The sequence below is a fragment of the Coregonus clupeaformis genome, chromosome 34, assembly GCF_020615455.1.
Source record: "Coregonus clupeaformis isolate EN_2021a chromosome 34, ASM2061545v1, whole genome shotgun sequence".
Classification (NCBI taxonomy): Eukaryota; Metazoa; Chordata; class Actinopteri; order Salmoniformes; family Salmonidae; genus Coregonus; species Coregonus clupeaformis.
Window position 1 is genome coordinate 30,705,903 of NC_059225.1, and position 14,484 is coordinate 30,720,386.

The 14,484-nt window shown below is 42.7% G+C and overlaps 1 protein-coding gene across 3 annotated transcripts in view; it reads left to right on the forward strand.

The window, feature by feature from the left end:
- LOC121550002 (sickle tail protein homolog) overlaps nucleotides 1-14,484 on the forward strand; it is a 186,129-nt gene that overhangs the window by 41,645 nt on the left and 130,000 nt on the right. The window contains exon 1 of one of the 3 annotated variants that reach the window (XM_045210542.1): nucleotides 3,298-3,443. The exons of the other annotated variants lie outside the window; for them this stretch is intronic. Coding sequence (XP_045066477.1) covers nucleotides 3,425-3,443 — 19 coding nt within the window. The 5' untranslated portion in view covers nucleotides 3,298-3,424. Of the gene's footprint in view, nucleotides 1-3,297; nucleotides 3,444-14,484 lie in introns of those variants that run through there. 3 annotated transcript variants of the gene reach the window in all.

Below are 14,484 nucleotides of genomic sequence, written 5' to 3' on the forward strand. Positions count from 1 at the left end.
TCTATTGGCCCTGGTCGAAAGTAGGGCACTATACAGGGAATTGGATGCCATTTGGGAGGTAACCACAGAGTCTTCTCCCCCTCTTCCAGCTCTGTGCATCATCCTCATTCATCCAACTTCCTTCCTGCTCAAAGCTCCATAAATCACTCGCTCTGAGAGTCAACATCTGAGCTCCATCAATTTCTCAATGCGCTCTCGCCCCCAACTCACCCCCCCGTCTTAATATGTTCAGGGGTTGCGGAGGAAACACTGACACATAAACACCCAGGTATCTACTCCCTCTCATCTCCCCCCACCTGAGCTAGAGTGGGACTGACAGAAACACATTTCTCTCCCCATGTAAAAAGCATTCACGCATACAATGTTGTTTCTGTTACCATACTTATTCAACAGGGGCTGATCTAAGTTAGCATTCTCCCTCCTGGGCTCGTGTTTATCAAGCTTGGTCTAGGATCAGTTTTGCCTGTTAGATCATAATGAATTAGATTACATGGACAGAGAGAACCTGATCCTAGATCAGCACTCTGAGTCACTTGATAAATAAATATGCGCGTGTCTAGCTAGCATGCGTTCAGCACAGGGCTCACGGTAGGAGGGTTCAGGACATCAGGATAGCATGCAGCCCCCTCTGCTCAGCTCCAACACATGGTGCTCAGACTAAACATGATTAATGTTTCCAGAGCCGGCCGTCACTGTGGCATGATGAAGGAAACCTGATCTGACTGTGTGGTTATCCAGCATGGCTCTGAGACTGACCTGGAGAGAGTAGTGGTGCTGGGTTGAGTTGAGGAGAGGAGAGCAGAGGAGAAGAGAAGAGAAGAGAAGAGAAGAGAAGAGAAGAGAAGAGAAGAGAAGAGAAGAGAAGAGAAGAGAAGAGAAGAGAAGAGAAGAGAAGAGAAGAGAAGGGGAGAGATGGGTAGATGACAGGAGAAGAGGGAAGAGAAGAGGTGAGTGGATAAGACGGATTGAGAACAGGGGATCTGCAAAAACTCTAACTCCTAACTCTAGCACAATCTTAAAACGTATCATATTGTGCTAGGCTACATCATTGGACCATCATGAAACCAGGGAATTAGAATTTTAGGTTAATTCTTTAAATTAAGTGAGTGAACGTTATTTATAATAAGGGTTACATGGAGAACAGTGGATGCTGCTGAGGGTTTATAATAATGTAAATGGAATGGTACCATTCATTTGATACCATTCCACTTTTTCCGCTCCAGCCATTACCACGAGCCCGTTCTCCCCAATTAAGGTTCCACCAACCTCCTGTGATGGAGAAAATCTGACCTCTCTGAAATGAAAATGGATGGTCCTCCCTTCAGCAAGATATATTTTACCTAAACCCTCCCTGAACGCTTGAAAAAAAGTGACCCTCCCCTATACCCTAAATAATAATTAAAACATAAAGTGGAGAGCAGAGAACATGCCTACCGTTTACCCTCACTTCTTGGACAGACCAGGGCCTAAGATATGCCTTTTTACAAACTGTTTTTCATCCTATAAGCATTACATGGCAATGCAGGAGTTTTGATAGCACACAGGGCTGTGGGCCAGAAGGTTGTGAGTTCACAGACCACCTTGAACAAGAGTAGGGGTGGAATGATATCCTTTATAGTAAAAGGATTGCATGAATGTATCATCGTATTTGCAGGTCCGAGAAAAAATTGCCTTTTATAAACATTTAATGCAATTCTATGTCATTTTACATATTAGCAGAATCTTTTTTAATACCACACAAATTACCAAAATTACAGCCTAAGAATGGACAGAGAGATAGCCCTATGTGTTCATTATATCATATTTCTCCAATGCCAAATCAGTGTATCTTGTTTGCAACCAAACTGTCCCTGTTTGCAAATTAAATCTGAGACGTCATTAGGAATTTGAGCATGGTAGCCTACTTTAAAAAGTTAGGCCTACCTTTCCACCCGACAGAGTAGGCCTACCGACGCAGAATAATTTAAGTTTTAACTGCTGGCTACTCTACTTCCATGGCTCAACCCAACGAGAGAAGGTCATAAGTGTTTCCCTAAAAGCTGTCTGGGTTTAAACATCTTCTATTGTACAGAAAGTGAATAGCTTAATCAATTGATAGTGACAGAATTAGATTACTTCCCGATCAAAGTCAATTTTTTGTCTCCTCGGCTATAGAAGGTTGTAGTCACGTCTTTCCCGGGTATTTTACAGCTTGTTTCTAGCATAAAGCATTGCGGACCAAAGCGCTGTTATAGATCACTTTATATAATCGGATCTGTTTTATTTTCTTCCAAATCTTAAACTAACAGGGAATACGGTGCTATTTGGGATGCAGCCTAGGTCTTCTGATAGTGCTTCTGTCAACCTGTGTTCTCTCACCTCTCCCTCGTCATCTCTCACCCCTGGCCTCTCCCCCTCCCCTGCCTGTCATGGGCGAGGATGGAGATGGGGTATGGCTGTGGGTTGGGTAGAGGGATAGAGAGAGGGGGGTGGAGGTATTAGTGGTGAAAATCTTTGTCAGACCTCGGAGCAGACGCCTTGTATTGCGACTGAGCCTGGATCTCAGTTAGCCTTGCATGGCCCAAGCCTGCGGTTTGTAACAGCTAACTGTTGGATTCAGAGAGAAAGTTCCAGTCACACCCCCACCCCTTGGTTGATACCCCCTCCCTTCATCCCTTGCTCCCTCGCTCCTCTCTAAACATGTGTGTCTCAGTAGGACAACCCAGCAGGAAGTCCATGTTTTCCTTTAGCCTCCTCACTCTCTCTCTCTCTCTCTCTGTCTCTCTCTTATCTCTCTCTCTCTCTCTCTCTCTCTCTCTCTCTCTCTCTCTCTCTCTCTCTCTCTCTCTCTCTCTCTCTCTCTCTCTCTCTCTCTCTCTCTCTCTCTCTCTCTCTCTCTCTCTCTCTCTCTCTCTCTCTCTTTATCTATCTCTCTCTCACACTCTCTCTCTTTCTCTTCCCCCTGTTCTGCCCAGCCCTGTCCCCCTCTCACTTACAGTGTTTCATTGAGGTGAGCCAAATTCTGGAGAGGTTACACAAACCTTATTCAAGAGGGCACGCACACCAACACACACACACACACGCATGCATGCAAGCACACACACGCACACACACACACACACACTTGGTCACACACACACACACACCCACACACATCCGAACATATGCAAGCTGAACAATGGCTGTTTACTGAGGGAGGGGGTAAGGGGGAGGGGGGCAAAAGGGGGGGTAGCGTGCCTCTTTGGAGGGGCTGATTGGAGCCAGCGTTAACACACAGCCCAGGAAGTGTTGAAGCGAGGGAATGAGGGAGGGGAGAGAGACAGAAGGAGGGAGGAACAGTGGATGTGTGCAGAAAGGGAGAAGGAACGTTTTCTACTGCAGAGTGTCTGTCCCTCTGTATGAGTCTCGCTGCTCCCACACGGTTGTCCCGTTTGCTTTCAGACGAATGACAGAGCACCTGAGAGGTGAGTAACTGCATCTCTATATGCGCACACAGCGCACACATACATATTCACACACACACACTCACACACACATTTGCTTATACTGTACATACACACTCGCTTACACACAAACCAGTGTAAGAGCTGGACAACATGACAAGTCTGGGCTTGTGTGACTTCACTTAAGCTCTTCTCTACTTTATTTCTTACCTGATTGTGCATTGTGATATGATTACTTTAAAATATTCCTTTAAAAAAGGGACTTTTAACCTAATGATTGATTGAGCCATTAATTCTTGAAAAATTTAACTTATAAATGCCTCATGAGCTTAGTTCAACTATCTTACCACATCACAACCCAAAATATCATCTTGTTTTACTCTGTTTGCAAGACGTTGTTGTTGTCTGTTGCTGTTGTGTGGTGCTATGGAATGAAGCCAGTGTGTGAAGTAGACTGTGTGAAGTTGGTAGGATGTTGAAGGGAGAGTCATGTGTGTGTAGCTGTGTGTGTCTAATGAGATCGATGGGGAATTAGTTGTTTGGGGTCATACACCAAGAGAGATTGACATTGACAGAAGTTTAGACAATGTTGCATCATGGTTGCTTTTTCAACACTGTCCTCAAGCTCACTCACTTCTGGTGTCCTTCATCCTTCTTTTGAAATCAAACCAGATCTGGCAACGTTGTGGACAGCTTCTTTCTGTATTGTCTTAGTTTGCTTTTCAAGATCACATCAGAGAGATTCCTTATTCCTTATTAGGTAGATATGGATATTTGTGTATCAGATTTATTTAGATTTGACCATGTATGGGAATGCTGTTCGCTTTCTGGATCAAATAGGCTTTTGAAACCCTTTGGGGAAATGGGTTGCATAATTATTTTAAAAGTAAACATCAGTGTCACTGTACAAAATAAGTTATCCTAGTCGCACGTCACGTTGATCTGCTACAGTGTAATGCTTGATATACTTTATATACTGTAGTAAATGTCAGTTTGTTGTGGTCAGTGAGGTATGCCTATTTTAAATGGTACATTTTAGGCCAATGGAAACTAAGACTCCCTGGATAACAGTGGCTGAGAGTACTATCCTGGCTAAAAAAAAATGAAAATGAAATGAAGGCCCATATCAAGATCCACTGTAACTGAAGTGGTATGTTCAGTATTTTTGCTGTGGGTTTGAGAAGCAGAAGCTTATTTTCCAGGCTAGCTTCATGATACCCCAGGACATTTTCAGCGTTTTCCGCAAGTTAAAGTAGATTCACATCTGGAGTTGTAGGGCCAGTTGCCCAAGTTGAACCCTTGTGGAATATCAACGTTTTTCACAGGTATTCACATGTAAATGTTTGATATGAATCTCACTTAACGTCAAAGTCTACACAGTAAACGTTGTTTTTTATTTATTTCCGTAAATTACCATAATGTATGTAGAAGCTGGACCTACTGTTTGCATAATGTGTCTAATAAGCCTAATAACGGTTTGGCGAGACATCACTCTACTGGGTTATTTGGTAACTCCTTTCTCTTTTAGTGCAGTCGTTTTTCTACTAGTTTTTCTACTGCAGTACTCTCCAGTCATGGTCTTATTACTGCTTTAGAGGCAATAGATTCAGATTTAAAGACTAGTATTTCTGATAATTTTTTGTTTTGTTCATCAATTCAATTGCTTAGCTAAATAGGTGCTTCTTACCAAAAAAACAATAGCTGAGATTTTAGAATTCGGACAGAATACTGATAGATTTGTCAAAATAAGCGACTAAAGTTCTGCTTAAAAGCAATAAGTTCCTACTCTTTCTTTTTTGAATATGCTGAGACGTCTCAGCAGTGCGTTTATTAAACCCCGCTCCCCGTAGGGAGGGTAGGTAAGCACATCGGAGAGGAACGTCTCTTCACATGAGCTCGCACCTCGTCCCCAGCCCCAAATCCCATCCCTCATCCCGCCCACTGCTTGCTGCCTGACAATGCTAAACGGCCGCCGTCTCACAAGTTTTCTCTTGCCCGCTCTTTGCTGATGCTGCCGATTGACACCAATTTACTAAAAAGAAAACTGCAGGGAAAACTGTTATTAAGTGTAATACAAGGCGTTGCTGTCTGTTGAAGCGCTAGCATATGGAAGGGCAGTGATTTTGGCAGTAACCTACATCAACAAGCAGAAGCACAATCATTGTCGCCTCACACCAGATGTCTGCCCCTTTATGATATTATGATGCGAGTGTCCTTCCAGACTGAATAAGTTCTTGACCACGTGACTACACTCCATCAAGAGAAAGTCCCAGTGGGCCCTCACTCCACATCCATGCCTGGGATCAAACACCAAACTGGGTCATAGCTAGCAGCTGATGAGTGTCTGTGGCTATGGATTTGGATGGCTGTCTAGAGGGATTACACTCTATGTAAACACACCTGGCCCAGCGGCATGTGGACCAGTAGGATCTGACCAGGTGTTTATCCACCAAACGCTATCAGCAATGTCTGGCTTAATTGGGCCCTGAGCCAACATAGTCAATAATGTCAGCTCTCATTGGGGTTTGTGGCTTGATCAAACCCTGTTAAAGGACTTCTCATATCAGGTCATATTTTGAGTCGGAGCATTGAATAAGATGAAACGCTGCCCTGGATAAAGTTATTGGAAGTTAGTGTGTGGTTCTTGGCAGTGTGTGTGTGGCTTTCATCCTGAACTCGATATCAGCAAAGCATCCCAAGGTAGTTTACCATCAAACAACCAATTCATCTGTCAATTTAATTGCCACCAAAGACTTAAGATGATGCCCCAAAGGCTAAGCACTTCTAGTAGAGGCAGTAGCCAACCACTGCCAAATTACATATACTGTAAGTCGCTGATTCATATTTTGTAAGGAGAAGATTTTGGAGTTGGGTTTCTTCAACACATCATCTGGGATTAAGACTGGGGGGGGGTATTCTGACTTTATACACAATGCTTCTTTTGTGACAAAGAAGAACTTGGAATCAGATAGAGATCATAGTCGATTATCTTAGTTACCATCATTGCAGTCATGTGAGCCACACCACATTTTCGTTGTTAGGGCTTTCATCCTGAACTCGATATCAGAGAAGCATCCCATCAATCAACCAACCAACACATCATCTGGGGATAAGACTGGGAGGTGTCCTTTTGGCAAAAACAGAGTTTATATAATTGAGGTGGATACGATAACGAGGGATTATCTCCTTCTAAATCTCATATTACATGAATCAACCTCTCCCTACTGCTTAGTGACCTCATCATGAACCAAATCATTTCCTTGAAGAAGGTGGAGGATAGGCTCAAATGGAGGTAAAACACTTTCTTTGGCCGCAGGATGAGTGAATTTTGAAAAATCTTCACGATGTGATTGAACACCTTATCGGTTGACACTTTAAACAAACCCAAGATAAGCCTATTCCCATTTCACAAATAGACCAGGGGTTTGCATTGCTCTTGGTTGCAGTTGAAATAGCTTTCGGTCAGCTCGTAATGGCCGCATTTTAAATACTTGTGCCAGGAAAAGTGACAGGCTAGCAGAAAATAGTGTAATAGGGTGGCGAATCTCAAAGTTATTCAACTAATAATTATTTATAATAGTTCTAGCATTTTCCCTCTATATCGTAACCCTATATTAGTAATTCAACATCCTGCCAAATACAATAATCCTTCGAATGCTGGAAATAAAATGTGTTTGACTGAAGCTGTTACATGAAATGTTGTCCATAGCTTACATAAACATGATGAGATACACAATGGGGTTTTCTAATGGTAATGTACTGTGGTTACAAAACAGTTTTAATGGGATGGGAGGGAGGCACATGAAGGAAACAGGACTCGTTTCCCACGGGGGGCCAGTATGAAAAATGTATGCACTCACTAACTGTAAGTCGCTCTGGATAAGAGCGTCTGCTAAATGACTAAACATTTAAAAATGTAAATATAATAAAGACAGCCATCTTTCTTTCACTGATGCTGTGGTCTCTTTTATATTTCAACATTTCATTCATTTATTTATTTAATTATTTCTTTTTTTTGACGTCTTTAGTCTTCCGTACTCTTTGTCATTCTGTTGTTAGGTTATGGTAGAGAATGACAATGTCTATTTGCGCCTCTACCGGATGGAAACTACAAGTGTAACGGCTGCGCTCAATGCAATGGCACTTACAAATGTAGATCCTTTAAACACCCCCAAACAGGGAAACAGATCCCAATCAAAGGTGTTATTACATGCTCTACTAAGGCAGTTATTTATCTTATAACTTGTACTTGTGGTAAACGTTATGTGGGTAAAACAAAGCGCAAATTAAAAGTACAAATCTCGGAGCATCGTAGCACCATTAGGTGCAAAAACTCGACATACCCAGTCGCTGCCCACTTTTTGGAAGCGAACCACTCGATTTCGTCGCTACGTTATATCGCCATCGAACATGTCACCCTCCCTAGGAGAGGGGGTGACCTCGACAACTTATTGTTAAAACGATAGGCTACCTGGATCTTTAATTTAAAGACCCTTGCTCCCTTCGGTCTCAACGTAGACTTTGATTTGAAGCCATTCTTGTGATTATTGTGATTTTGCTATTTAATGTAAATGTTTGTGGGCCTATGTAGCCAAGTTGTATCTATGATCGTATGCTATCGTTGTTTTTTGTATGTTCTGTTTATCTGTGAATTAACCAATGCTATTAGGCCACACCCGGCAATGATTACAGACACCTGCGTGTGTCCTTTGACACTATATAAACTAGTGACCCGCAGTGTTTGTCATTATACCCTGATGAAGACAGCTTGTCTGTCGAAACGTTGGTTATTAGGATATTAAATTATTGCATCTGAGCTCCTAGAGTGTGCGGCTCTCCTTTTCTTTTTCAAGTGTTCTACTCCGTTAGCCAGCACCTCGTCTAAATAGGTGTGCGTTTCTTTCGCCTCTATAGAGAATGACATAAGACATCAGCATTTAAAGGAGTTCATAGGAGCCTATACAGTGCATTCGGAAAGTTTTCACACTCCTTGACTTTTTCCACATTTTGTTACAGCCTTATTAAAAAAAAATTGATTGGAAAAACATTTCCCCTCATCAATCTACACACAATGCCCCATAACAACAGGTTTTTGGAAATTTTCCAAATGTATTAAAAATAAAAAACTGAAATACCTTATTTACATATGTATTCAGACCCTTTGCGATGAGACTCGAAATTGAGTTCAGGTGCATCCTGTTTCCATTAATCATCCTTGAGATGTTTCTACAACTTCATTGGAGTCCACCTGTGGTCAATTCTATTGATTGGACATGATTTGGAAAGGCACACACCTGTCTATATAAGGTCCCACAGTTGACAGTGCATGTCAGAGCAAAATCCAAGCCATGAGGTCGAAGGAATTGTCCGTAGAGTTCTGAGACAGGATTGAGTCGAGGCACAGATCTGTTGAAGGGTACCAACACATTTCTGCAGCATTGAAGGTCCCCAAGAACACAGTGGCCTCCATCATTCTTAAATGGAAAAAGTTTGGAACCACCAAGACTCTTCCGAGAGCTGGCTGTCAAACTGAGCAATCGGGGGAGAAGGGCCTTGGTCAGTGAGGTGACCAAGAACCCGATGGTCACTCTGGCAGAGCTCCAGAGTTCCTCTGTGGAGATGGGAGATCCTTCCGGAAGAACAACCATCTCTGCAGCACTTCACCAATCAGGCCTTTATGGTAGAGTGGCCAGAGAGAAGCCTGTCCTCAGTAAAAGGCACATGACAGCCCGCTTGGAGTTTGCCAAAAGGCACCTAAAGGACTCTCAGACCATGAGAAACAATATTTTCTGGTCTGAAACCAAGATTGAACTCTTTGGTCTGAATGCCAAGCGTCACGTCTGGAAGAAATCTGGCACCATCCCTAAGGTGAAGCATGGTGGTGGCAGCATCATGCTGTGGGGATGTTTTTCAGCGGCAGGGACTGGGAGACTAGTCAGGATCGAGGGAAAGATGAACGGAGCAAAGTACAGAGAGATCCTTGATGAAAACCTGCTCCAGAGTGCTCAGGACCTCAGACTGGGGCAAAGGTTCACCTTCTAACAGGACAACGACCCTAAGAACACAGCCAAGACAACCCAGGAGTGGCTTCGGGACAAGTCCCTGAATGTCCTTGAGTGGCCCAGCCAGAGCCCGGACTTGAACCTGATCGAACATCTCGAAGAGACCTGAAAATAGCTGTGCAGCGACGCTCCCCATCCAACCTGACAGAGCTTTAGAGGATCTGCAGAGAAGAATGGGAGAAACTCCCCAAATACAGGTGCTAAGCTTGTAGTGTCATACCCAAGAAGACTCGAGGCCGTAATTGCTGCCAAATGTGCTTCAACAAAATACAATTTCTAAAAACCTTTTAGCTTTGTCATTATGGGGTATTGTGCGTAGATTGATGAGGGGAAAAATTCAATTTAATCCATTTTAGAATAAGGCTGTAATGTTACAAAATGTGGAAAAAGTAAAGGGGTCTGAATACTTTCCGAATGCACTATATGCTGGATGTGACAGGGATTATCCATAGAGGAAAGTTGTGCTTCCTATCCTATGGTGACGTGGGCTAGGCACTGAGCTTATGGAAAATCTGCCAAGACATGAAATTTGTTTTTTAGGAGGCTGCGCTGTGAAGAGCAGGCCTCTATTAAAGGGAAGGTAAATGTGGCTTATCCAGAGAATGGGTTGGAGTTGTGTCATACTGAACTAGCATCAACCATTTGACTTTAATTCTTTAATAGTTTTTTATTTTATTTTTTGTGTAAAAAGAATGAATCATCATTGTCAATGTCTTTGAATACACGCTTGTCAAGCACACACATGCACACACGCACACACACACACACATGTCCTACTCACACACATCACTCAACCTTATTCCCCCATCTTTTTAACCAAAGACTTTCATGAACTCCATCTCATCACTTGCAAAGTCATTTGTTGACCCCCCTCGCCTCCCCTCTCATCTCCTCCCCTCCAGCAGGGGTAAGACACGTTCCGCTCCCCTCCCATAGAGAACACACACCAGCCTCCGCTGACACTCTCAGCTTCTTTTATGTACTCAACCACTCACTGTTTACATTCCCGTCCAAACAGGCTCAAACGGCATCTTTAAAGATACAAGACCGGTCTGGTTTGGTCGGGTATGTAGAAGATCACACTTTCTGAACACAATACTGTATGTAACGTCCTTTTGTTTGTTTCTATATGCTCATAGACAAATCGCTATGGGAAAACTGAACCTCAGATCAGCTTTATCACACTCTGCCGAGAGTGTCTCCTGACTCCTTGCTTCCATAGTGTTATGTAAGGAGTTAAGCAACAAGATATCAGTATGAAACAGCAAGAATGAGTCAGGAGCGAGGGAGGAGGATGGAGAGAGGAAACAACCTGAGGAGCACCCTGATAAATAGAATTAGTGGCTAATTGATGAGCGGGTGAAACATTGTGATAAGCCTTTGATGTGCCCTTCCTATCAGGATGGTTTAATTGGACATCCATTTGCCTTCGCTTCTCTCAATCCTTTTTTTGAGTATTTGCCTCCATCTCAAATTTTCCCTTTATAGTACACTACTTTAGACCAGAGCCCTATGAGCCCTGGTCAAAAGTAGTGCACTATATAGGGAATAGGGTACCATTTAGGACATAAATATTGTGTTGGTAAGAAGTGGGAAGCTGTCTCCGTCCTTATGAAGAGTTGTTAATTAAGATATTAGTTCGATATTTGATATATGGATGAAATTCCGCCTCAGTAAGTCGTTTTTCTGAAAAAGACGAGAAAGCTTTGGCCCTTGTCCTCAGATGTTTTCTTTTCATGTTTTTCTCCATCCTTGTCAGTGACCATAAGCTAATGGCTCATTATCACAATGGGATTTATAATTACCCTTTGCCAGCCTGACAGACTCCATGGCTACATCCCAAATGGAACCCTATGGGCTCTGGTCAAAAGTAGTGCGCTATTTAGGGAATAGAGTGCCATCTAGGACGCACCCCATATTACACTCTCCGTTAGCAGACAATATTTTGAAGTCCCTGCATTGGACATTTTCTCGAAAGCGTGTCCTGGGTTTACTGTTTAGATTGCGGTTGCCGTTGCATGAAATACACAGGATGTTTGTGTAATGCTGGGTTATTCTGGGGCTATTCAGCTACCTGAGTTACACAGATATAGAGTTGGAGGAAACTGGCCCACTGTCTCTCTTTAGGGTGGTTAACCTGTTATGATAACGCTCTGCGTTTGTTTCACAAATGGCACCCTATTCCCTATACAGTGCATTACTTTTAACCAGAGCCCTATGGGCCTTGGTTAAAAGTAGTGAACCACATAGGGAATAGGGTACCATTTGGGATGTACACTACTTCTTAACTTGAGCAAAAACAGACATGATAAAATAAATACTGTCTCTCCCTGAAAATGTGAAATTGAGTCTCATCCATATAAACCTAAATATAGTTCCAGATGATGACTTTGAGTGAGAGTGGTATGTTAAAAGCTTTATTTATGTTGTACTGTGTGGATCAGTGAAGGCACTTCATCAATCCTGTAACATGGGATTGGGTTGGAGTGTGACAGAATTCCCAACTCTGAATCCACAACTGTGCTGAAGACATCGGTTCTGCCATATGACGATTTAATATGAAAAGTTAGAGGGGTATGCTCAAAATGATGAACATGAAGACCGTTGTTGAAGACCATTGTCCAGCCCTAGAACCACATATACTTTTATGTTTTGTTTTTAAGCGACTTTAATATTATCTGTATAATAAAAAAGTGCTATATTAAATACATCTATTATTATTATTATTATTATTATTATTATTATTATTATTATTATTATGAAGCCAGACTACAGGTGGTAATCTACACATACAGTAAATGCCTTTAATCCATCCTTGTCTGAGTAATTGCTGCACACTTTGAGGGTGATTAAGGTATATTTTTAAAGGTCCTGTTTGGATATCACTTTTTACGATGGTTTCTTCATATTGGGATAATTTAGAGGTGAAAGATGTAGCAGCAGGGAGAAAGTGATAGGAAAGTACTATAAGCCTTGTCTGAGCCAGAACGTCCCATAGGGCAGGAGCCTATCTCCTTTTTCTGTAGTGTGAGTCAGCATGATGTACAAGTACACCCCCTGGACAGGACGCTAGTCTGTTGCAGAATCTGATTGGAAGAGTTGACGTTTTTACTTATCCCCCTTTGAAGAGGTGATGATGATAACCACAATGCACTTCACCCAGAGTACCCCTCTACCCAGAGTACTCCTCTACCCAGAGTACTCCTCTACCCAGAGTACTCCTCTACCCAGGGCTCCCTCCTGAGTTACAAAACCCCATCTAGTAAAACTTGACATTTAAAGTACTTTCTTCCTCTTTTTCCCCTCGTCATTTCAAAAGGTTTTCCATTGTATTGTCGATGTTCAGTTGTGGTAAAACCCTTTAAGGAGACATTGCAAAGTAAGATGGGATCTGCTGCTCTCTGCTCACTGTGTGAATTGAATTTGGGAACGTTTTGTTTCTCATATTGAATATCTAATTTTGTTGCCTTTAGGATCGCAGCATATCCACTGAGGCTCCAGAATAATAAAAGGTGGTTTGAATGAAATCCATTTATTTGATATCAAACGGAGAGTCTGCACATCTGTAGATATTTAATAAATAAAAGTATCTTTCAGACTTAAACGCATTTGACAAAAATCTGAAACTGTAAATCTTGGCTAGATTTGTCCTTACATTTCTGAGCTCACCTCCCCTGGTAAAAGACTGCTGAGAGATGTGACCATAGGCTGCTGCTTCATTCTCCTTTTTTCCATCTCCCTAAGATATTCCTATCAGCTTGCACCTTGAAAGTCATGGCCACAGAACAATCCTGAGAATTCCAAACCTTTCCATTGGTTTGTATAATGGCAGGAAGAGAGGAAGTTGTCCAAAAAACTTCAACAATCCATCCAAGTGTGTGTGTGTGTGTGTGTGAGAGAGAGAGAGAGAGAGAGAGAGAGAGAGAGAGAGAGAGAGAGAGAGAGAGAGAGAGAGAGAGAGAGAGAGAGAGAGAGAGAGAGAGAGAGAGAGAGAGAGAGAGAGAGAGAGAGAGAGAGAGTGACTTTGTAAAATGCACTTTAAATCAATTGAGATATGATTTGATTTGAGAGAGAGAGAGAGAGAGAGGTCTCTCAGGTCCACTGCCCTCCTAGTCTTTTCTCTTGCTTCTCTCAACGTTTCTTCCCCTTTCCATCTGGATTTCCTCCCAGGATATCTATGTCCTTCCCACCAGAAGCACAACAACAATACCCTGCTTAATTTCCCCACTGCGGTCATGGTCCTAGACCACTGGAGCCACTGGGCTAGAGCACATGCTAGAGCCATTAGGAGGTGGATGACTGCGGCTCAACCACAAAAGGACCACAAATAATCATCTCACTTCTCTCAGGTTCAACCCTAGGGAACTGTAGGACTGTATCAGCTGATTGCATCAGGAGAGAGACGACTTCCCTAGGGAGACTCCTGTAAAGGGGGGGAAGGGGAGGGGGGTGAGTACGTGCGTGCGTGCGTCTGACACTGAGATCCCAGACACCTCACTGAGTATATGGCCTCACTGAATCAGAACTATGGAACTATGGACCCACCCGGGGTTGGGGACTGTTTTGGCAGTTGCACTGATGAAACCTCAACCTCACTCTCTAGGGCCTGAGTTTGTCATTGTCTATCCATTCACTAGACACCAACCCAATCTACTGGACCAGTTTTGATGACCGTTTTAATGTAAAGCAGAGACGAGCTGACTCTTATTCTAACATTCGATTCTAACATAAATGAAGTTATGAATCAATATTAACCTCAGTCAGTTTGAAATGAACTCTTGCTTTAACCAGTGGCCACTCAATATCTATTAGCCCCTGACATATGGATGGCAGTCATGGGCCAGCGTCTCTGCTTTGATGGACTTAGACACTGTATGCCTCCCAAATGGCACCCTATTCCGTACATACAGTGGGGAAAAAAGTATTTAGTCAGCCACCAATTGTGCAAGTTCTCCCACTTAAAAAGATGAGAGAGGCCTGTAATTTTCATCATAGGTACA